This window comes from Orycteropus afer, unplaced genomic scaffold, assembly GCF_000298275.1.
Source record: "Orycteropus afer afer isolate SDZICR_OR568_19922 unplaced genomic scaffold, OryAfe1.0 scaffold00001, whole genome shotgun sequence".
NCBI classification, from domain to species: Eukaryota; Metazoa; Chordata; class Mammalia; order Tubulidentata; family Orycteropodidae; genus Orycteropus; species Orycteropus afer.
The window spans coordinates 20,163,689-20,189,045 of NW_006921588.1; the positions used below are offsets into that span (position 1 = coordinate 20,163,689).

General features: G+C 39.4%; 1 protein-coding gene across 1 annotated transcript in view; it reads right to left on the bottom strand.

Annotated features, from left to right (window-relative positions):
• Positions 1-24,914, bottom strand: part of PLEKHA3 (pleckstrin homology domain containing A3) — a 32,544-nt gene extending 7,630 nt beyond the window's left edge. Inside the window, exons 1-7 of the mRNA XM_007937007.2 lie at positions 24,875-24,914; positions 18,073-18,189; positions 14,891-15,046; positions 11,349-11,485; positions 9,541-9,705; positions 6,499-6,542; positions 3,118-3,233 (exon numbers count right to left, since the gene is read on the bottom strand). Of these exons, the coding sequence (XP_007935198.1) occupies positions 3,118-3,233; positions 6,499-6,542; positions 9,541-9,705; positions 11,349-11,485; positions 14,891-15,046; positions 18,073-18,189; positions 24,875-24,914 (775 nt within the window). The remainder of the gene's footprint in view (positions 1-3,117; positions 3,234-6,498; positions 6,543-9,540; positions 9,706-11,348; positions 11,486-14,890; positions 15,047-18,072; positions 18,190-24,874) is intronic.
• Between the last annotated feature and the right edge of the window lie 443 nt (positions 24,915-25,357).

The following is a 25,357-nucleotide window of genomic DNA, read 5'->3' on the forward strand; positions in this document are numbered from 1 at the left end:
CAGCCACTCCTCAGAAGGAAGATGGGGCAATCTACTTCTGTAGTGATACTGCCTCAGAAACCCAAGGAGGGGTCGCTATGAGTCGGGTCCCACTCAACGGCACATAACAACAACAACAACAACAATGCGTGAAGGATCAATGGGAGGAAGTAATTCCGAGAATCCAGAGTGCTACAGGAGAGAGGTACTCTGCTGAAGTTGTGACATTCTGGCAAGGGAAGAAGCCAACCTCAGACTGGGGAAATAAATGCCAACCTTACTTGCTTCCCTCTTCCTGTCTCTTGCCAATAACCCCCATTGGCCAAACCCATCTGGAAGCCAGGAAGTCAGAGACCCCACTGATGCTCAGGACACAGCAGGATGGGGAATGGTGCAGGGCAAACAGAAGATACTGAGCACACAACTGAGTCCTGGAGTATTCTATTATGCATTTTGCTAGAAAGCCAAACCACTCATTGTGCCATGAACAAATTCCTAAAGAGAAGACAAAAAGATAAAACACTTAGCCTGATGATAATAGTACAGAAGACTACAAAGACTAAAACTTCAGACACAATATTTTACAAATAGTTTTAAAAATAAATATTAAAAAGATATTAAAATTCCTAAAAATAAGAGAGAAATGATGAGAAATGAATAGTTGAAGGTAAAGACTTACAAAAGAAAGTTCTGAAGGCTGTGGGGTGGGGTCAGGGCTAAGGGCAGCACCATTATGGGCGTTGGAGGCCATGCTATTGGACTGCTGGCTCTTCTTGTAGGGGATGAATGCAGTACATAATGACTCCTAGTCAGAAATGACAATATGAGGCAACAGAGCAGGAAAAGGAAAAGAAACAAAGCTGGGAATCAGTCGACCTGGGTTCTAGTCAATTGATTAACTGCTTTTCCACAATTAATAATGGGATCTTGGAAAAACAATGTTTCTATATCTTAGTATCTTTATATATGAAACTAGAAATAGAAGATAAAAGCAGTCAAGTAGTAAATGTCACTTCTAACAAACAATAGGTTATAAACAGCTCCAAAAAGAATGCTAAAGAAGTTTGTATATAATCTTGTTACTGTTGGTTAAGTGTTGGTATCACCTAGGAGCTTGTTAGAAATGCAGATCTCAAGCCCCACACTACCCACTGAATCAGAATCTACATTTCATTAAGAACATCAAATGATTTGTAACCACATTAAAGTTTGAGAAACACTGGTCTACACCTAGGTTTCTGGCTTAGGACAGTGGGTCAAAGATGGTGTTAGTCACCGAATGGAGAAGCAGCCTTTTGGTGAAAAGGTATTGAGGTCCATTTGGAATAAGTAGGTACTAAGTCATTGGGGAAACACATGAATGAGTAATTCCTATAGAGGAAGGGCAGTGAAGGAGAGGAATAGGTTATAGGTTTTGTGTTTTGCTTTTTTAATTAGATAAGAAAGAACAGATCCAGTATCTGGATACTGTGCATTTGCTGTGCTCCCCATCTTTGCACTGTCTTTCACTGTACATATCTAATTCTGCCTCAAGTAGTATTTTACTCACATGCCCAACCTCTTGAACCCTCTTCCACTTTTCCTTTTCCCTTCTAAGTCTTGCTCAGTTGGCCCAGAAAAGTTTTTCTCTGCCTTAACCTTCCCATCGCATGCTTTTTTCCCCTCCCTTATTTATCAACTCATTGTTCCAACTTAAATCCAACATGGGAATGAGCACAGAGTAGTTTGGGGGAAAAGAAAATGATCCCACCAACTTCTAAAGATTGGAAAATGGCCAGCAGTCCCTTTTGGAATCTCCACAAACTCTATAAACCCATTGTCATTGGGTCAATTCTGACTATTAATGATCCTAAGGCATCTGTGAACCAGAAGGTTGGTGGTTTAAACCCACCAGCCATTCCATGGAAGCAAGACTGGGCAATCTACTTCTGTAAAGAGTTACTGCCTTAGAAACCCAATGGGGTTGCTATGAGTCAGAATCTACTCGACGGCAGTGGGTCTTCTATAGGGCAGAGTAGAACTGCCCCATAGCGTTTCCAAGACTGTAATCTTTAAAGAAGCAGACTGTCACATCTTTGTCACATGAAGCAACTAGTAGGTTTGAACCACCAACCTGACAGTTACTAGCCAAGTGGTTAATCATTGCACTACCAGGGCTCCTATGAACTCTATATCCTCCTCTAATTAAACTGTTTAACTTTCTAGTTAACTGCTCTACCTCACTCAATGTATTCAATATATTCAAATACTAGAAATGCAATGCTGCTTTGTCCTATTTCAGTCATAATATGAATTAGCCGGGCTCTTCTAAAGCTATCTAAAGATCTAATCATCATTTATTATGTTGTTTCCATAAGGGAAATAAAATCTGTGTTCCAAACAATTGACTTACAAATGAACTCTTGGAAAACAACCTGTTCCTTAATTGGGAACTGTATGTAATTTCTATCCCACGTGTTTCACAGGGTAAGACTTTGAAAAGCAGAAGTCTATTAACAGAAATAAAATGATATGGCCATATTTGTGTTTACTGGAAATGAAGGTCACTACTGTCTAACTAGATATTCTACCACACTTTCAAAGCTTTTTCTCTGAAGAGAAAAATAATAAAATTTTAGCAAAAATTACAAAGTTCTTCCTAAAATATTCAGTCACAGTATGCTATCTCATGTAATAAAAGAGAAAAGATAGAGCAATGAATGCTACTATAATTCACCACTACCACCAGGCAAAATTATTTTCCTCAGCCATTTCAAGTTATCTGAGTAAAGCAACAATGTTGATTTTATTTTCCTTTGAACTTAGAAAATGTGTCTTTATTTCCCCCTGAAATCCAAATTATAATTATGCTTTCTTCAAAAACAATTTTTTTTATTGTAAATTTAGTGGAAGGAAAAGGTTATGATATTCTGTTTTATAATGAGATATTCAGCACTTCTCAGTCAATGACAAAGCTGTTGGTAAGAGGATATATGAGCTTCTGTTAATTGTGTGCTGTTTATTTAGCTCTGAATTAAGGAATTAATTCAAGGGCAAAGTACAGTGTTCACTGTCAGTATTCTTTCACTCCCATCAATTTCAGAGCCCAACAATTTTGCTAACCAGACCAAAGAAAGAGGTAGAGCCCATCTAACTTACTATCTGGCTCTTCAAGGGGAATATCATTACTAGAGTCTGTATCTGAGTAGGTTCTTCGGCGTCGCTGGGAGAGTCGGTGAAAAGTAGACACTGGTTCTTTTACAGAGTGACTACTCCTGCAAATGAAATTAAAAGTACTAAGTTAGGAGGGGAAAACGCATTAATTTTTAAGACCTTAAACAAATGAAAGGAGGAGCTCTGGTAGCACAGTGTCTAAGGCATATGACTGCTAACCAGAAGGTTGGTGGTTCAAACCCACCAGCCACTCTGTGGAAGCAAGACTGGGCAATCTACTTCTGTAAAGACTTACCACCTCAGAAACCCAATGGGGGTCACTATGAGTCAGAATAGACTCGATGACAGTGAGTTTGGTTTTTTTGGCAAACAAATGAAAACACTCTCAACTTAATCGGAGTTTTAAGTGGCTTCTCTTTAAATGAAAGAGTAACTTATGTCCAAAGAAGTATTTCGGCAACATTCAGAGGTCAAACCACAAGTAAGTCAAACCATCTAGAACCCAGCTGGTAACCTGGGGAAGATGGGCTCTGAGCAGAACTAAATAGAAAAGGGGATAGTGAAGAAGCAACTGTATCCACAAGGGAGGGTCCAGCTATGAGCAGCCTTCATCAGAAATCAGTGATTCATAAATGTTTAAAGAACAAGAGTTAGGCAAAATCATTTGGAAAAAAAAAAAGGGGAGGGGACCAGGTTTGCTGGTCCGATAGAGCCTGATGGAACCACTGAGACTATGGCCCCTAGCTGCCCTTCAGATCTGGAATTGAACCCACTCCTGTGGCTTCCAGCCAAACAAATGACAGACATATGAGTTAAACATTTACCTGAGGTAGATACACTCCTTAGAGAGAACAATCATGGAAGAAAGAAGGGCTGTTTATGCACAGGGAAACAGCTCAGGGGGCAGGAGCGCATGAAGGGATGGAGACAGGGCAGAGGTAACTATCAGGAGGAAGTGGGAGGGGAGCCGTTGCATTGGCGTAAATTGTAGTCAATGTGATGAGACAAAGTGTATGTGAACTGCTGTATGGAAAGTGAATTTGCTCTGTAAATTTTCACCCAAATCACAATAAAGAAAGAAAGAAAGAAAGATTTAAAAAATAAATAAATAAATAAGCTATGGATTTTACAAATACAACTGTCTAGTGTCGATCCATAACTGATTATAAACAGCACACTGAAGGGGCAAGTAGGTGGGGGGCATTCTAAAGGCAGATCCACTGACAGCAGTGAAAAAAGACAGTTAAAAAAGAAAAAAAAAAAACCTATTGAAACAAAAAATCTATCTAGGATCAATTAAACATAGAAGCAAATCACTATCACTCTTAAACAGCACTTGGCTACCACTATTAGAAGAAAAAAAACAAAAAGAAACCCACTGCAGTCAAGTCAATGCCAACTCATAGCAACTTAATAAGACAGAGCAGAACAACACGACAGGGTTTTTTTCAGAAGCAGACGACCACATCTTTCTCCCATGGATTAGCTGGTGGGTGTGAACCACCAACCTTTTGGTTAGCAGCCAAGCACTTCAAGCACTGTGCCACCAGGGCTTCTATAGCTACCCACTGTAGGACAGTCTAAAATTACTGTTCTTAACAATGGCCTTGATTCATGAAGAAAAAGTTAAATTGTGCTCAATGTACTTTAGTTAAGAAAGAATAAAATACAGGTAAGAAAAATTTCTATCATACAAATAAAAGTCTGTCAAAGGGATTAAGTTTCCATTTTACTAGAAAATTCAATTGCTAAAACTCTTCATTCTCATTTTATAGGGTTGGATACCTACATCATCATGGGACTCCTCTGAGCACATGATGGTTCAATCAAAGATCACATAATCATCAGAGAAGAAAAACAAAATTGACAAAGCAATAATAAGGGCTCTGTTAGGATCTGACATTCTTTTTCTCTTTTTTTTGTGATTTGGGTAAAGATTTACAGAGCAAATTCACTTTCCATCTTTCCATTCAGCAGTTCACATATACTTTGTCTCATGACATTGACCACGGTTTACCACAATGCAACAGCTCCCCTCCACTTCCTCCCCATAGTTACCTCTTCCCAGTGTCCATCCCTCCATGCACTCCTGCCCCCTGAGCTGTCTCTCTGTGCAAAAGCAGCCCTTTTTTCTCCCATGATTGTTCTCTCCAAGGAGAGTATCTACTTGAGGTAAATGTTCAACTCATATGCCTGTCTTTAGGATCTGACATTCTTAATGTAGAGAAATAAATGCTAGTGTTGCTATAATTGCATCACTTTCCAGAAAACCATATAAGACAACTGTCATGGATTGAATTGTGTCCCCAAAAATATGCCAGTTTGGCTGGGCCATGATTCTTAGTGGTTTGGCAATTACATGATATAATTTGACAGTTATGTAATGATCCACCATTACACCATCTGATGTGAAAAGCTAATCAGTTGTAAGGGGATTGGGGTAGGCTGCAACACCCTTAATCAGGTCACAGCCCTGATCCATGTAAGGGGAATTTCCCTACAGTGTGGCCTGCATAACCTTTTATCTTACAAAAGATGAAAGAAGAGAGAATAGAGTAGAGAAAAGGATCTCCTACCACAAAGAAATAAGAGCTGGGAGCAGACTTTAGACCCAGGGCCTCTGCACTGAGAAATTCCTAGACCCAAGGAAAGACTGATGGCAAGGACTTCCCTTAGAGCTAACAGAGACAAAAAGCCTTCATCTAGAGCTGGCACCCTGAATTTGGACTTCTAGCCTCCTAAACTGTGACAGAATAAATTTCTGTTCATTAAAGCCATCCACTTACAGTATTTTGGTTATAGAAGCACTAGATAACTAAGACATCCACCAATGCAACTTAAAAGACTATTGCCTACCAAAATAAAGAACAGTTTAAGAACAACGGGATCTTAGCAAGATCTACCCAGAAGATAATTTTTTAAAAAATGTGTTGATACCACCATGTACTTTTAAATGTAAACTGGTTTTCTCTTCTAAGTATTTCAGAGATCTTTATCATCTAAGACAACAAAAGCTCAGCATGAACATATGCTGCTATAAAAAGCTGCAGCACAATGAGCCTCAGCTCTGGAGCTCTGATGAACCACCAACAGATCTCCACAAACCAACACCTGATGTAATTTCAAACATCTAAAAAAGTACAGTACCTGGTCAGATGCTTATTTTATTAGTTAATGTATTCACTCACTCTTTCTTTGCTGATTACCTACTGTGGTAAGGCCCTATACTAAGCACCAAGGTACAAATTTGACCCAAATTCTGTCCATACAAGGCTTACATTCCACACCACTTGTTAAAAGCTCAAAGAATTCCCTTAAGTAAGTATAATTTTGAGAGAATGTGGCTAAAAGAAAAAGTTATTTTACCTCTCTGAACTGCAGGTACCAGGGTGGCTGACAGAACGCTTCATCTAGAAATTAAAAAAGAAAAATTAGCATTATTCATGACAAGTAAAATAATGCAGCCCTATTATTATTGTCATAACATTAATTCAGTCAGAGAAAAAGATGACTGGTAAAAAGAAATTTTTTTACAGACTCAAGTAACATAGTAAAATGTCAAACTTTCTCCATAATAATAATTAATTGGAATCTTTCTCAACTTATACAAAAAAACATGCTCTATTCTTTTCTCTATTCTAAAAACCAACTTTTATAATATTTAATATATGCATATATACACATATAATATATATAAATGTACAAAAGCAGCATATATTAACTACTCCAACAGTCACACTATTTGTGATGGAAAGGACTACTTAGCCAATCCAGAAAATATTCTATAAGTCTCTCTCTCTTTTACAAGCAAGAGGAGAGTCTCACAGCAAAGCTTCTCTTTACCATTCATTATTCAGGTAGCTGATACGCAGATGCTGTAAAGTGTGATTTTCATGGAAGAAGGGCATTAATTATTCAAATATTTAAAGAACTCAAAAGAAGAACCTTAAGGCTCAAATTGTTGTTGTTGTTGTTATGTGCCATCGAGTCATATCCGACACATAGGGACCCCTCCTTGGGTTTCCGACGCAGTATTACTATGGAAGTAGATTGTCCCACCTTCCTTCCGAGGAGTGGCTGGTGGGTTTGAACCACCAACCTTCTGGTTAGCAGTCAGGTACCTTAGGCACTATGCTACCAGAGCTCCCAACATAAACATTATGTTTATGTAAATGCCTTCTATATTTGCCCATGAGCCTTAGCTACTCTGAGAAATCCTAGTTGGAATGATAACAGAAATGACTACCCAATAAGAAGGAGGATTAATGTGACTGATATGAAGATGCAATTGGATGTTAACCTTTCCTATAACATAAATCACTTCCTTTAAGATCATTCCCCCAATGACATCCTCACTATGATAATCACTCAACTTGTGGATCAAAATGACAATTGTCTGAATTTCCACAATGATTTGAAATAAAGTGTATTCTAAAGAGGGATATAATGAGATTAACTACATAAAGTTTTTGTAAATATCAGGTTAAATAGTTATCAAATCTTTCAGATTTATTTTTCATTTACTTAAGTTATTTAAAAAAAAAAAAAAAAAGATTTGCCCATGAAGGCTGTCTGACATTACCTGCATTGGTTATGTGTCTCCAGAACTAATTACCACAAGCCACAATTCTTGCTTTATTTATTAAGTAAAATGGCAGAGCTGGCAAAAATAAGCTGCCCCTAACCTAATCATTTCCTAGATCAACTTATTGGATTTCCTGTAATTTTTCTACTAACAAAAGGATTTGATTTAAAAGAAACCAAACGCACAAATAACACACACATATAGCTTCTATGGACAACAAAGCATTTGTAACAAGGCGTTTTTCTCAGAAGTTCAATGAGAAGTGAGGAAGCTTTGAAGTGTGTTTGTCGTACATAATCTTTTACATCTTTTAAAAAGAGAAAAAAACAGCATACCCCTTGTATATTAATTTCATGAACATGGCACTGTATGTCTGTTTTTTTTTTTTTTTGTCTGAATATGTACCTTATTTAACAGTTCACAACGAATCTTATAATTGTTCTAAAAAGCAACACTGTCAAACTGTATTCTACTCAACAAGTCTTGTGAGAATTTATTCAAAATAAACAAAAAGGGTTTACTAGTTAAATTGCAGAAACACAGCACACTATCTCTCCCTCTGAAATTCATAATACACGTGAGCATACAAGAGGCTCTGAGAAGTCCTAACAACAACAAAACACAACGCACTGCCAAAGTCGGATCCGACTCAGAGCAACCCCTCCTTGGGTTTCCGAGGCGGTATCACTACGGTAGTAGATTGCCCAACCTTCCTTCCAAGGAGTGGCTGGTGGCTTTGAACAGCCAGCCTTCTGGTTAGCAGTCAAATGCCTTAGGCACTATGCCCCCAGAGCTCCCTGAGAAGTCCTAAGACAAAAAAACCTCCATTCATTTAGGTTAACGTAGCACTTCCCAAACTAAGTTGGCCATAAAACTCTTTTTCATATATACCTGTCTCAGAGGACACAATTAGAAAACAGTGATCTAAATAAATTTAGGTAATAATCTTTTGGTAAACCCCAAACAACTAACTTTGCTGTGGAGGATATGAGAACCGAGTGATAAGCTGGATCCTATTCTTTCTTCTAACTAGCAAGTCTTTAGGGAATTGCTAAAATAGCAGACATAAACCCTTACAAATGTGCCATTCCTCCTTCTACAAAACAGCCCCTAAAACACTTTGATGAAAAAAAACTGAAAGTTGCATCAAACCTGATCTCACCTGTGAGTTCCCCACAGCACTAGAGCAAATGTATTAGCTTGGAAAGGACAACAGATTGGCCACCCCCAGCAAAGAGTACTTGTTGTTCCACAGTAACCAGATGGTAAAAAACTACCATTAAGCACCTACGCCTACAGAATGTCAGACTCTTCACCGTGACCCTCTGATGTACACACTCAGACCTCTATTATAAGGAAGAAACTGAAGTTCAAAGAGATTAACTAACTTGCCTACTCAGATACACGTGGTGGCTCTAAGCTTCAAATCCCCATACTGATTACAAAGTACTGTTTCCATTGTAACATATCTTTTCAAATCCCTTACAATTCCTTTAAAGATCTCTTAATGTTACTCCATTGTGATGTTTTTACCAAGAACAGTACTCCCCAACATTTCTCACGTCACAGCACACACAGAATTAGAACATTTGCTTGGCACACATGGATGAATGGGTAAAGCAACTCACAGCAGGCCCTACCCAGTCCCTCCAAAAGGGAGAGGATCAGGATCTTGGCTGAGCTCATCAGTCAAGATGCTCCAATGGAAAATAAAAGTCCTTCTCGTAACCCTCACCAAAAAAAAATTCAACAATTTCTCCCCTTAGAAATACTTAAACCCACAAAAATGCAATTTCTTTGGGAGAAAAACAAAAAATTCCAACCATTTGAACAGGAGAAGGTGACACAGGAGAAACTAAAGGATCCGGATGGGGCAGCTGGAACATCTCAGGTTTAAACTTGGCATTTGCTATCTTCACACATTCCTCTAGTGTTGTGATGAATGTATTACATGTGGCACTAAGCAGAGAAGAGGCTTCATTCATGTTCTGAAAAATTACAAAGAGTTGAACAACTATGTAGAATCATACACAAGTTTATAATCAAGTAATGAAACATTATTTCCAAGGGATATATGCTCCAATTTATTAAAAATAAACTACCTTAGAAAATTAAAACAACACATGAACAATACATCTCTCATATTACTGTGAGAGAACATGGAAATAGAAAACCCAGGGAGGTAGTGGGAAGGGCACTGTTACGTTGAGGGGACTGCAACTGATGTCACAAAACAAAATGTGTATGAATTGTTCAATGAGAAACTAATTTGCTCTGTAAACACCCACCCAAACCACAATAAAATTAAAAAAAAAAAAAAAAAAAGTGACTCTCAGGTAAGTAATAAATGAACTTGATTCTAAGAATTTGCATTTAAACCAAATATCATATACTGAAAAACTGACAAAAGTTTATCTTTGATAAGCCCAAGTGGTAATTTTCTCATTACCTACATATAGTTTCATATAATCAGAATTCTGAAGGTGGTCACAGGCAGTGGAACAGCCTGAGAATTAGTTAGGGACAGGTACAATTCTTATCTACCCTACAGCCATTTTCCCACATCTTCCCTGGTAGAAAGAAAAACCCCATTTTTTTAGGACAGCAAAGAGCCCTGACCCTGAAAGATGAACCCTGGAAGTCTAAGCCAATCATGGTTTTTCCAGTCCTCTTTGCCAAATATTCATTTTTCCTAGTTTGGTAGGCCTACTCAAAAAAGATGACAAGCAGTCTGCTGAGGAGTTTCTGGGATTCTCGTTCCCTGATAAAAGGCAAGGATGGCAAGTTGAGAAGATCTCTCTCCACCCCGGCCACTCCACTACATCCTGCCTGTGTGTGTTATCTTGAAGCCTCAAGCGTGAGAAGAAAAACCCAACACACCAAGAAGGGCAGAATCAAACAAGCCTGGGTCCCTGAAGCTGACACTGAATTGCTGAAACAAATAATGAGGGCATCAACCTCCAAAGAGCTTGCTGTGCAACAGTAAGTACTCTTAGGGTTGAAAGTACTATTGGTGTGGGTTTCTGTTATCTGCAGCCTATATACTACCTCACACAAGATTCCTCCCCAACAGGTAGAAGCAAGGAGGAGGACACAGGAGAAGTAGAAAAATTTCTTCTCCTACTTCTAGCAAATAAGGTAAGAGGACAAGAACCTATGCTAGCCTTTTATCAGAAGAGGAGCAGGGTTCACATCCAGGTCCTTTGTATCTGAATTTTGATTTCTACATCATTGTTCTGAGAATTTTTTTTTAAGTTATTTCATAAAACTGAATGATCAATTCTCAGTACCTGAAGCTAGGATCTTAGTAACAAAAGAAAGAGAATAGCAATTATCCAAAAATTCATGCAGTCAGCATGGAAAACAAAGTCTGGAAAGTTTCTTCTCTACCCTAACCCACAAATTATGAGATTGGCTGCAAAGATAGGCCTTGATTCCCTTGAGAAATGTGCTGCTTCCTGCTTTACTGCAGCTGCACATTTATAACCTAGAAGATCCCTTAGATTCCCACACAGGCTTCTGTAAAGTTCAGAATAGCTCATTCTGAAAATTGTTCTCTTATGGGAAGTATTTCCTCCACTAGCATTCTGCCAAAGCGTAACTGAACTGGCAGGAAGTATCTTTGTTGTACCTCTACACTGGGAGATGAGTGAGTCTCATCATGGTGAACAAATTCCTGGATGGTATGAACTTGCTGCATTAGGAGGTCACAGTAGAGACGAAGTTCAGACATTTTGGTTTTCAGAGATTCGCTGGTTTCACTTATTTCTGAAAGGAACATATACAAATGTTCAATGAAATTATTTTCATACTCATTAAACAATATAACAAAATGGGATCATTAAAAAAAAGTAAGACAATCAACATAAATAACTATTGCTTAAGAGATGTAAGACTTTGGACATGGGATACAGGGGTCCTGAGGAATAGCCTTCTATTTACCTCATTGGAAATCAAATGACAGTCATATATCTGCCATAATGTCTGTTGTTGTTGTTATGTGCCCTTAAGTTGGACCCAACTCACTGTCTAGGTAAATTAATTTCCAGAAACAGGGTGATGAATTAAAGAAAAATTGGATGTTTTATACAGGATGTTTTATAAAGGACGTTTTCACTCTATTACTTATTGTCTTTCATATGAATAGTACTTACATTTCTTCTTTTGTGAATTGGCTTTTCTTGCCCTTTACCCATCCTTCCAGTTCTAACACTTGTTTTTTCTGTTAACCAATTGCCAACCTTAACTCATGGCGACCCCATGAGTGTCAAAGTAGAACTGCACTCCACAGGTTTTCTTTTTCTTTAAATTCTACCGTGCTTTGGATGCAAATCTACAGGGCACATTTGTTTTACATTCTCCACAGGGTTTTCTGTGGCTGATTCTTCAGACGTACATTGCCAGGCCTTTCTTCTGAGGTGCCTCTGGGTAGACTGGAACCTCCAACCTTTCAGTTAGCAGCTGAGTGTGTTAACCAATTGTACTACCCAGCAACTCAGGTTTTTCTCTTAATATATAAATCAGTAATTTGTAAAAGTTCTTATACATTACAGAGAGTAGCCTTTTTTTCTATTCTGTACATCACAAATACTTTCCCAGATCTGTCGGCGCCCTATCAATTTTCTTTATTGCATGTTTTGGCATATCAATGTTTTCAAATTTTATGTAATTAAATTTATTATATAGAAACATTCATTCATTTCCTTCTGTTCCTGCCATGGCTTCATTTTTACTTTATACTATTTTCAAAATATTTTTAAGAGTTTTATTTTTTCTTGCTAATATCTCTAAGTAGACTAACTATTCAGCCATAATCTCAGCCACTCACCAGCCAATACCTTCTAAGCTAGAAATTCAAGCAGCAGAGAAAGGAAAAATATACCCACAGGAGATTCTAGTGCTTCTTTGTAATCACTGTGCCCAGCCAGCAGCACTGCTTTGTGGCACTGCTAGCCAGAGAGGATCAGGCAGCTCTATCTGCCCATCTGATCTAACCTAAATCAATTTCTGGAAGCTAACTGAAAGTTCAGAGGTTCAAGTTTTACCCAGAGGCACCTCAAGAGAAAAGTCTGATGATCTACTTCTAGATAATTAGCCACTAGAAAACCCTATGGAGCATGACCAGTTCTACTCACATATATGGGGTCGCCACAAGTTAGAATCAAATCTATGGCAAATGGTTTTGAATATTAATTTCTGCCCCAACTTAAGTCCATTTCTTCTTATTCTGACCTTACCAAAAAAAAAAAAAAACTCACTGCCATCAAGTTGATTCTGATTCATGGAGAAGACCCCCTTTGGGTTTCCAAGGAGGTAAATCTCTACAGAAGTAGATTGCCCCATCTTCCTTCCATGGAGCTGCTGGTGGGTTTGAACTACCAACCTTCTGGTTAGCAGTCAAATGCCTTAGGCACTACACCACCACAGCTCCTTACTCTGCCCTTAGCCATACTCTATCCACGATGTTCTTCATGTTCTTTCATGTATTTGAAATCATTATAAATTTAATCCTAGGCCTTCACTTTTGAATACTCATAATTTAGTTGATTTCACTAAGTAGCTTTCACTGGTTTTTAATTTAAAAAGTAATACTTGATAGAAAATTTTGGAAAACTAAATATATATATATGTTGTTGTTGTTGTTGTTATGTGCCGTCGAGTCGGCCCCGACTCATAGCGACCCCTCCTTGGGTTTCCGAGGCAGTATCACTACGGAAGTAGGATTGCCCAACCTTCCTTCCGAGGAGTGGCTGGTGGGTTTGAACCACCAGCCTTCTGGTTAGCAGGCAAGTGTCTTAGCCACTATGCTACCAGAGCTCCTAAATATATATATATAGAAGAGAAAAATCAAATAACTGTAATCACTATCCAGATATAAATACTATTGTTACTCTCACATTATATCTGCATTTAATTAATACCATAAGGCATTCGCTCTGCTTTTGATTTTTATTTAATCTTTTTTAAATGGACAATATATGCACACGGCAAAGTCAAAAGCAGCAGAGTATAAAATAAAAATGAGTCTCCTTCCCACACATTTCCCTTCCAGTGGTATAAACTTAACCAATTCTAACATATCCTTTATGAGCCAATCAATGCATACTAACACCATATGTAGTTCTGAATTCTGCTTTTTATAATTATCATTCAATATTGGACATTTTCCCAATTATTAAAATGCCTTATAAATATTTTAATGGCCACATAATCAGCCTATGGAAGGAGCATGAGCTATACATAAAGTGATTTGGCCTTTGACCTTGGTTCCTGAGAGATAACTCTAAAATTTTGGCATTTCAGTGTCTTCAGTAAAGTCTCCAGACTACACCTAACAGGTTGTGTGAGGTGATAAAGTGACGGCTGGCCAGGCCAGTGAGCCCCACCGTATAATACCTCATATTACTACTATCTTGTGAAATCCCCACCCTTCCAACCCCCAAAAGAAGTTCTGACACAGAAGCTCCATGGGCTTCCCAGCTGGTAAGACATCCATCATGTGAGAAGGTAGTGCATCCCTTTTGGGGACATGGAAGCTTCACGGTAGAAAGCCTCCAAGATTTTGACCTACGCATCTCTTCGTCTGTATCCTTTTTTCCTACAATAAAACTATTACCGTAAGTACAGGACTTTCTATGAGTTTTGTGAGTTGTTGAAACAAGTTATTGAACCCAAAGCAGTAGTGGGAGCCCGCATGTCAGAAGCAAGGGAGCCCTAAGGGACTCCCAAACTTGTGGCTGGTATCCTGAAGGGGTAAAGAGAGACCTCTGAATTTGTAGCCAGCATGTCAGAGGTGAAGGTGCCATGCAAGCTCTCAAACCTCCAGCTTGCATCTGCCTGTTTGGCAGAGTCTGAAGGATGGTGCCCTTTTAATTTATGACATCTGACCCAGCTCCAGGTGGCTATGGTCAGAGAAAGAAGTGCCACATGGGCAGCTGATGTCAGAACTGAATAGAAAAGTAGGAAAGTATGGATTTGATATTTGATTAGCCTTATCCTTGTAAGCAGCATATAGTTTACTGAACTATTTCCTTAAATTTAAACTTTAACATTATTTACAAATTTTCTAAGATGATGATTATTTCTTGGGATATATTACTAAAAGTGGAAATGATAAATTTATGTTTATGTTTGAGAAAATACTGTCACCATAGGGAAAAAACTATTAATTACCTTTTTCTTTTTTAGTCCTAGTATCAGTCAAACAAGCTTTGGAGCTCCCCAGAGCAACCAGCCACCTCTGTCTTTCAGCTGCATTTACCGCTTTCATGTAGAAATGCTGCTCTCCTGGAATGATTAATTCCATTCTTGTATTGTCTGCTGAATGGACTGCAATGATAAACAAAAGGGAACTACAGTAACCAAACCAAACCCACTGCCACTGAGTCGATTCTGACTCATAGGGACCTTACAGAACAGAGTGGAACTGCCCCACAGGGTTCCTAATGCCATAAATCTTTATGGAAGCAGACTTTCCCACCTTTCTCCAATGAAGCAGCTGGTGGGTGTGAACAGCTCACCTTCTGGTTACCAGCCCAATGCATTTAATGACAGTGGCACCAGAGCTCTTTATTGATCACAGACATTAAGTAATTTGGGGAGAACCAAATCACTATTATACAGTATTAGATGGTTCAGACACCTAAGACAACAAACTATGATCCAAGGTACAACCAGTGCCACTCCTTAAGGGGTTACTTAGGAGCACCTTCCAAACCACCATTCTCACATATATTCACACTGCCAGTGCTGCCAAACTTGTGGAGGAACGTGAAAAAGAAAATAGCGATGAAACACTGAGAAGTGAGACTCAAGAACTCCTTCCCCTGGGGACCTCTGTAGTATCTTAAAAAGCATTGCCAGGCTTACCACACATTATTTACTGACTTCCTTGAAAGCAGAGTCTATGTTCTGATATCTGCAAGCCTACCACAGTAAATAGTAATTTATAGCCACCTTCCATTGGTGGCGTAGTGCCTAAGGCATTTGACTGCTACCCAGAAGGCTGGCAGTTCAAACCCACCAGCCACTCCTCAGAAGGAAGATTGAGCAATCTACTTCTATAAAGGTGACACCTCAGAAATCCAAGGAGGAGTCTCCATGAACTGGACCCAACTTGATGCCAGTGAGGTGTTTTTTTGTTGTTGTTGTTGCTGTTGTTTCCATTAGAACAAAAGTTCTCAACTAATGGAGCATTTATAATCACTTGAAAAGCATAGGTATTTTGGAGCCCTGTCCTTCTTCCCTCCTTTCACACCCTCTCCTATTCTTTATTCTTTCCTCCTTAATACGCTGACAAAAGAGAGCTAAACCAGAATGTTATGCTAAGCCAATCTCCAATCTCAAACTTCTGTTGTAAGATTAAATCTGTTTTAACAACAAAAAAAAAACCCAAAGACATGTCATGGAATCGATTCCAACTCACTACAACCCTACAAAACTGCCACAAAGAGTTTCCAAGGCTGTAATCTTTACAGAAGCAGACTACCACATCTTTTTCTCACAGTGGCTTGTTTGAACACAAGAAATTGGTTTGAACTGCCAACTTCTTGGTTAGCAGCTGAATATATAATCACTGTACCACCAGTGCTCCTTAAACTTGTGTCACTCATCTCAGAGCAATGCTGGTAAAATGGAGAAATGCTGGTAGTGGGAGAAAAATGCAGTCTTTGCTGTCATAGAGCTGACAATTTAACTAAGAAAACAACCTGACAGACCAAAACCAATCACCAAACTTAGATGCTGAACAGACTGGTGTAGATTTCATGTGCAATTACAATTGTGAGAAAGCTATGAAGAAGCAGGAAATGAAAAAGGCTCCGATAATAATTTGATGACAGTAGGAGTTGGTTAAGAGAAAAAAAGTATGAAAAAAAGGCTTAGATGAAGAAAAACAAACACAGAATGCATTGAGGATATAGGGAGAAAAGCCTATCTGAAGCCTTGATGTACTGCAGAGTACAGGCAGTCCCTGGGTTACACATGAGATGCATTCCTATGTGCATGTAAGTCAAATTTCTAGGTAAGTCAGAAAAGGTGACTATGACTTTTATTATGTCTTACTTTAATGCAAGGAAAAGCAGCTCTGGTGGCACAGTGGTTAAAGCATTCAGCTGTCAACCAAAAGGTCAGCAATTCAAACCCATCAGCTGCTTCGTAGAAGAAAGATGAGGCATTCTGCTTCGGAAAGACTGGAAACCCGATGGGCAGTTCTACTCTGTCCTATAGGGTCACTGAGTTGGAATCAACTTGATGGCAGTGGGTGTTTAGCGTAGGAAAAGCCTCAAACATTTTTCAGTGATTTAAAAGCTACAGGTGCAGCACATGAAGGTGACTGTGATGAAGAATTTGTTGCAAGAAGGGGTTAGTTCTATCATTTCAAAGTGAGGAGAAATTTACATAACATTAAAGGGCAATTATATGTTGTTCTTAAGTTTAACGTTCATAACCTGGGGACTTACTATAATGATATTTATGAAATGGACAGGCAAGGTAAAGCCATATTATAAAGGGCTCAGAAGTCTGGTAAAAGCCCTAAATTAGATGATTAATTACTGAAAATACTGGTTAGGTGACTCAGGTGTATCTGGTAGCCTCAAACAAGAGCACACCATGTCAAAGAAACCACCTTTCATGAATGGCAGGTATTCAAGCTACAGAGAAGAAAGGAGAAAGTTTGCAGGGAGTTTAACATTCACCAGTCTCATGCTCTAATTTCTCCTTCATTTCTCTTTGGAGGAGAATTTAAAACTTTTAAAAATTTTTTATTATCATTTTGTCTACCTGCTCCTCCACTGCCCAACCACACATACAAATGAACCTTTTTTCATAAAATTTAATCAGCATGACCTCTTGAATTTTCTCTCCAGTTTAGGAAAGAACATTACTATCACCTAGTAGAGCTTATCTCTGATCCAGCAAAGAACCAGTTTATGACTCTAACTTCATATTTTATCAAAACCCAACATAACTGACCTTATCTTTACAGCTCAGTTTCTCAGTTTCTAACCTTTGTAACACCTTTCTACAATGAAAATTAAAGAGAACTTTGTAGACTCAGCATGGACACTAATGTAGCATCACAAGAAATTGGTGAAATTTCAAATTCAAAGTGGAAGAAGACTAGCACAAATATTCTGAATTCAATTCAAAGTACATTTATAGAGAGAGAGAGAGCAAAAAATTGTGTTTAGCAATGCTAAACCTTTGTTTCATTTTGTTCCAAAGTTTACTAAGGAAATAAATGATATTAGAGGATCTCTAAACTTGGTTAGAAAGATTTTTCCTTTTGGATGGAGTATGATGAAGCTTTACTCCCTAACTTCAAATTCCTCCAATTCCATATATTCACTTACCTTTAATTTCACAAACTGCCATCTTTATACTTCCTTTACTCCCTTTACAAACATCATCCTGTGAATCATAGTAGGACAGGATTCCATTATCTAAAACAAACCAACGAGGCTGCCAACCTACAAAGATCATAAATAACAAAAGGTTAGTAAGGAAATGCATTACTTTCACCACCTAGAAAACTGTGATTTCAAACTATGCCATTCACAGTATGTCTTAGGTCTAAAATAATATGCTGACAATGAAATTTTTAATGATCAAGTCTTGCCCAATATGTTCTCGCATCAATCTACACTTTGTAGGGAGAAAATTCTCATCAATAGCTCGTAAGACTGATTCTCAATAATAGTGCTATAAGGGTACAACATAACTCCTCTCTTTTCCTAAAAGGGAACACAGTTGGATTATAATTTAATGGAAAAAGCAACAAAAGACATGCTTCTAGCTCCACTATTATTGTTTCAGAAACCTGGAATAAATCTTTTCCTTTTAATAAACCTTTAAAATTTCTAGTTCCCAAAATGAGTGCGTTGAACTATATGACCTCTCAGGTGCCACTAAGCCCTCTAATTCCAAAATATGACATTCTCTTCTTTTATAAAATATATTGCCTAAGCAAACTCCCCTGTACACAGCAAGTGCTAAATGAACTCCAGTCTCTCACAGAAGCTGCATACTCTGTGGGAAGAGCATGGATGTCCACCCCTTCCCTTCTCTACTGCTGAACAGCTCTAGCAGAAGCAGCCAGAAACTGCAATCATTTATTTAACTTTTATTCAATGACTAGAGCATACAGCTACCATAGATGGCTTCCCTCAGTGCCCAACTCTGACTACCCTTACAGGCCAAACTCAGTGTTCCCTAGAATCTTATTGAGCACACTACTAATCTACAGTAGTTCACTGACTAAATAACACAGTGATCATGCTAGAGGCAATGGGACTATCCTTGTTCTTTCTGTGACTATTAAGTCACAATTGAGCACAAGTGTTCTAGGCTAACGTGTACCACTTTTTAACCCTGAGTGTTCAAATCCTAGTCACTTTATCAATTCCAATTTTCCAGGGCCAGATTGTCCCTAGAGTGGTGGGTGTTCTGTTGTTGTTGTTATGTGCCACCGCCTCCAATTCATAGTGACCCTCTGAGCAACAGAACGAAACACTGCCCGGTCTTGTGCTGGCCTCACAATCTCTATTATACCTGAGCCCATCACTGCAGCCACAGTGTTAATCCATCTCATTGAGGGCTGTTCCCTTTTTCATTGACCCCCCACTTTACCAACCATGACATCCTTCTCCAGAGAATGGAGACAACATGACCAAAGTAGGTCACATGAAGTCTGGCCATTCTCGCTTCCAAGGAGCACTCCAGCTGCACTTCTTCCAGGATAGATTTGTTAGTTCTTTTAACAATCCACAGTACTTTTAGCATTCTTTGCCAACACCACAACTCAAAAGCATCAACTCTTCTTTGGTCTTCCTTATTTGTTTCTAGCTCTCACATGCATATGAGGCAACTGAAAGCACCGTGGCTCGGGTTAGGGGCATCTTAGTCTTCAAGGAGACATCCCTGCTCTTCAGCACCTGAAAGAGGTCTTTTGTAGCAGATTTGTCCAATACAATACATTACCTGATACCTTGACTGCTACTTCCATTGTTATTGATTATAGAACCAAGTAATAAGAAGTCTTTGACAACTTCAACTTTTCTCCATTTATCGTGATGCTGCTTATTGGTCCAGTTGTGAGGAATTTTGTTTTCTTTATATTGAGGTGTAATCCATACTGCAGGCTATAGTCTTTAGTCTTCATCAGTAAGTGCTCCAAGTCATCTTCACTTTCAGAAGCAAGCAAAGTTGTGTCATCTGTGTATCTCAGGTTGTTAACGAGCCTTCCTCCAAACCTGATGCCAAGTTCTTCTTCATATAGTCCAGCTTCTCGCATTATTTACTCAGCATACGGAGTGGTGGTAGAAAGGCAAATGACTCTTATGCCGTGATACAGATCTCAGACTTACCTGTCTAAAACACTTTACCTATATCACTTTTATTTTCCTGTTACACTGTCGTAAGTATACCATAGATACATAGATAATTTTTTTTAATTGTCATCCAAGTGGAAGTTTACAGAGCAAATTAGTTTTTCATGCAACAATTTATACACATTTTGTTTTGTGATACTGGTTGCAATCCCCTCAATGGAACAGTATTCTTCCCACCTCCTCCTTGGGTTCCACATTTCCATCTGTCTTTCGTTCCTGTTCCTTCTATCATTTGAGCTTTATTTTGGGGCACAGGTTACCTTTTGGTCTCGTATGGTTGATTATTTCTGAAGAGTACATTCCTCTTGGTGTTGATGTTCACTTCATAGGCCTGTCTATTGTTTGGCTGAAAGTTGATTCCCAGGGGCAGGTTCAATTCCAGGCCTGAAGGGTGTCCCAGGGCCATAGTCTCTAGGTTCCACCAGTCTCTCCCAGACCAGTAAATCTGGTCTTTGTTTATTTTGAATTTCATTCTACATTTTTCTACCTTCTCTGTCCCAGACCTTCCACTGCAATCTTGATCAGAAGTTCTTAGCAGTAGCTGGGCACCATCTAGTTCTTCTGGTCTCAGGGTAGTGGAGGCTGTGGTTTACTTGGTCCATTAGTCAGTCCCTTGAACTAATTATTTCCTTGAGTCTTTGATTTTCTTTACTCTTCTTTCCTCCGGATTAGAAGAGACCAATAGTTTCATCTTAGATAGCCACTCAAGCTTTTAAGACACCAGGTGCTACTCACCAAAGTAGGATATAGAACATTGTCTTTATGGACTACCACTATCACTTCTGAAATGACAACTCTGAGTTAACATAAAAAGGCTAGATTCTACTTTGCTACTGTGTTTAAGAAGGCAGAGAATGTCATAATATAGTTTAGAAAGATGAGTATCCAAAATATTTAAAAACAAAACACTTCAGATGCCTAGAAAATTTATTTTTATGGAACACTACATCCTGTAATGATACCTAGCAAATTAGAAGGTAAGTTCTTTTGGGACATCACATTTATCTTGTTCATCACTCCATTCCCAACATCTAAAATTATGCCTGACCCATAACAGATACTTAAAAAAAGAAAACTTTTTCTCAAATGATTAAACAAATAAATGAATGAATGATTGGATACCAGTAAAATGAGATATCATATGTTATCCACAACAGTATATACATGCAGTATATCCATGAGTATATTGCATTCAGTATGTATAGAAATGATGAAAACACCATCTTTCAATCACCAGTTCACCCTGGCAAACAATTATAAACAAAGTGTGGTGAAAACTTCACCTCAGGTACAGTATGCTTATAAGACAAATTGTGAGTTTGCAAGTCCACATTATTGTAACTATTTCCTTAAACATTGAGTAAAATGATTCATTTAGAATTTGTAGCAACCTAAAGGTAACCCTGGCTTTGAGATGGTGAAAAATTTTGGAAATAGATAGTAGTGATAGGTGCACAAAATGTTGAATGTAGTTAATGTCACTGAAATGTACATTTAGAAATGGTTAAAATGGCAAATTTTTGTCAGATATATTTTAGAATAACAAGTTGGTTTTTTTTTAAAAAAAAAAAAAAAGGTAACTCTGGTTGGATACATTTTTCTAAGCAAGGCTGTTAATTATCTCTCCATACCCTTTTGGAGAAATATTTCATAAAAAACTGTAATTGATGTGTATTTGTGCTACAAAAATATTCTTATACATTATAGAACGGGACAAGCTTGGGTGGCTTCTCAGCAACAGCCAAGCATCCTGAAGGAGTGAGTCACCAGGCCTGTGGGCTAAGGACCATAGTCTTGGGGGGGGGGGGCGGGCATCAAACTCAACTGGCACAACATAGTACATGAAAGTACTATTCTACATTCTACTTTCATGAGTAGCAACTGGGATCTTAAAAGCTTTCCAGTGGCCCTCTAAGAAGCAAGTATTGGTCTCCCCTCATCTGAAACAAAGAAGAGTGAAGAAAAAAAAAAACCCAAACTCACTGCCCTTGAGTCAAACCCGACTCACAGCAACCCCTCCTTGGGTTTCCAAGGTCATATCACTATGGAAGTAGATTGCCCAACCTTCCTTCTGAGGAGTGGCTGTGGGTTTGAACCTCCAGCCTTCTGGTTAGCAGTCAGATGCCTTAGGCACTGCGCTGCAAGAGCTCCTGCCAGAGCTCCTAGAAGAAGAAAATCAAAGTCATATAGAAATAGTTCAAGGGACTAAAACCTCTACAAACCTGAGACGAGAAGTAGATGGCACCCAGCTACCAATGCCAACCACTCAGAAAGGAATCCAAATTGGAGACACTGGGTAGAATGAGAGGAAGAAACATGGAACAAAATTCACAATCACAAAAATGACCAGAATTACTGGTCAGAAAGATACTGATACTGGTGAAACCCCGGAGACTATGGCCCCAGCTTATCTTTCCAGCCTGAAACTGGACTCACTTCTGTGGATTAGCTCTCAGCCAAATAGTAGAAAGGCCTACTAACAGAACATCTACCCAGGGAGATGTATTCTTTAGAACAATCAAATGTGAGAGATCAGGGCAGCAACTGCATAGGGGGAAAGCTGGACAGACAGTAATGCATAGCTAAGAAGGAATAGTCACGGGGGGAGATAAGCAGAGAGCTATTTATTGTTGGGATTGTAATTGGTACAAAAAAAATTGATTCACACATTTATATAACAGAGGGCTATACCTGTGAAAAAGATATTCACTTCGTGGTTTTTTTTTTTTCCCCAGAAAACACATTCTTTTTATCTCAAACTACCAAATGTTACTGAAATCCAATAGGATTTTTTTTTGCAAAGCTTTCTCCAAAAACTATCATTAAATTGGAAGACACCTCAAAGATTAGTTAGTATGAACAGCTCCTCATCCTACGCACCTAAGATGAACTAAAAGTAATGATCAGCATGCCTTAGAGTCAAATTTAAATTTTAAGAATGGAATTCTTCCAAATAGAATATTTTGTTTCACCAAGTTTCTATACCGCAAACTAGTGGTTAACTTGAAATGTGTGGCAAAGATTGAAACCTAAAGCACATGTGGTTAAAAGCTCAACCAGCTGGTACTCTATCATACAATAGGAAATGACAAAAATCACCACCAAGACCAAGTTTCACCCCAATCACCAAGTTTAATCTTAGTCATCGCCCCCTGCTCTGGGTTCTGCTAAGTGGTTTCAAGTCATTATTTCCCAGGGCAATTGGCTTACAAATGTTTGCAAAAAGATGATCATTTGCATATCAACGCATAGCAATACAGTCTTAAAAGTTTAACACTACACCTCAACTTAACAGTGTAACTTCTCACAGCAACTCAAATAAAAATGTTTAATGAAAAAATCATTATTTCTCGCATTTTAAAAATGCTTCCTGTTAAAACATGTCATTTATAGAAGCAAAGTGTCTATATTTTTAATGAGAGCAAAATAAAACATCCATGTGTCCTAACTTCTAAGGCCCTTGCTGCTATAAACCTGGCTTTAGCATTCCAATTAATCAGAAAAACAGGGGCAACAGTGACGATCCTTAAAGAGAAATGCACAAGGTCCACCAGGCCAGGTGGACACAAATTGAGTGTACCAAAAAATTACCAAAAGGTTCAACTTTTGGCAGACTTAGTAAAGGGGCGCCAAGTCGAAATTCGTCTATTATGCCGGACCAAGAAATCTGTTTGCTAGTTAAATTTATTTTAAATGCATTCCCCATTCCTCTAATTGGTGAAATCATGAATTCCTAGAATTGGAAGAAGGGAGCTCTGGTAGCATAGTGGCTAAGACACTTGCCTGCTAACCAGACGACTGGCGGTTCAAACCCACCAGCCACTCCTCGGAAGGAAGGTTGGGCAATCCTACTTCCGTAGTGATAACTGCCTCGGAAACCCAAGGAGGGGTCGCTATGAGTCGGGGCCGACTCGACGGCACATAACAACAACAACAACAACAACCTTCAAGATAAACTAGTTGATCACACTGATCTTAACTGCCTATGATCCTGACAGAATAAGTGACTTGCCCTTACTGCTACCTAATGGCAGAGATAGGACTATAACTCAGCCCTAAGGCATTTTTAATAAGCCAGGTCGTTGGTATCATGGAGAGGTGCCCTTCCCTTCTAGTCTCTCATTATTACAGAAACGTGTAACTCTTCGGAGTTCTTCCTTCCAACCTACTTCATGGGTGAAACGGATCGTCTGGTCCACTTTGGTGTATTACACTTTCTTCCATCATGTCTCATACACAGCTGAATTCCAAACATAAAGTTACCTCATTGACAACCAAACCCTAAAAAAATAGTTTCTAAGAATAGCTTCCAAGTTCATTATTGCTCAACTCTAACAACTTCAACAAGTGAGCGTTTGGAGCTAAAGAAATTAAGAGAAATACAGAAACGATTTCTTAAAAAAAAAAAAAAAAATGATCTTACAGGGTCCGTTTCAATCCAATACGTGGACAACTCTGGCATTAACAAAATGTTAACTGTGAATAAAACTGGGATTGAAACAACACATGTACGGTGGGAACTGTTCTGGAGGCTACAAGAGGCGAACAAGTATTTTCACAGAAGTGGTCAGGTGCACTTCCCACCCTCAGGAAGGTGCGCAGTCCCGAACTCTCCCTGAAGAGGCCAGATGGGCTCTATAAGGAACACAGAAAGGGATTAAGCCTGACGCCAGGTAAAACCCACTCTCTGTGAGTCTCCTCGCCTGAACTCACCCAAACCCTCCGTCTCTCCCCGTTGCCCCCGAGAGCCCGCTAGCCCCCCTACCTGTGAGATAATTGGTCCACTTGTACAGAACCCCCTCCATCCTTCAGAACCCCGCGCAGCGCATCCTCCCAGCCCGGCGCCGGCCGCGTTTGTACAGGAAGGCGCGGAGCTTGGAGCAGCCCCTCCGGACTTGCCCGGGCGCCCCCCGCTGCCACCAAGCCGCCCTCAGTCGGCGCGCGCCGCCGGGACGTGGCGGCCCTTACAGGCCGAGCCGGCAGGCGCCGCACTGTCCTCGGAGGAAGCAACGCGCGGGCTCGGGCATCCCCGGGCGAGGCGAGGCTGCGGCAGCGGCAAGAACACAGGCGCGGCCCGCCTCCTGCTCGTTCTTCCGCCGCCAGGCAGCTCCCTCCCGCGCCCCGGCACTCCCTCCTCCTCCTTGCCAGCCTTCCTTCCCCCCAGGGCTCCCCGTTTGTTTTCATTGACCCCGACGTCGCTTTCACTTCCTGGATAAAAGGGGCCGGCTCGTCCCGGGAAACCCCTCCC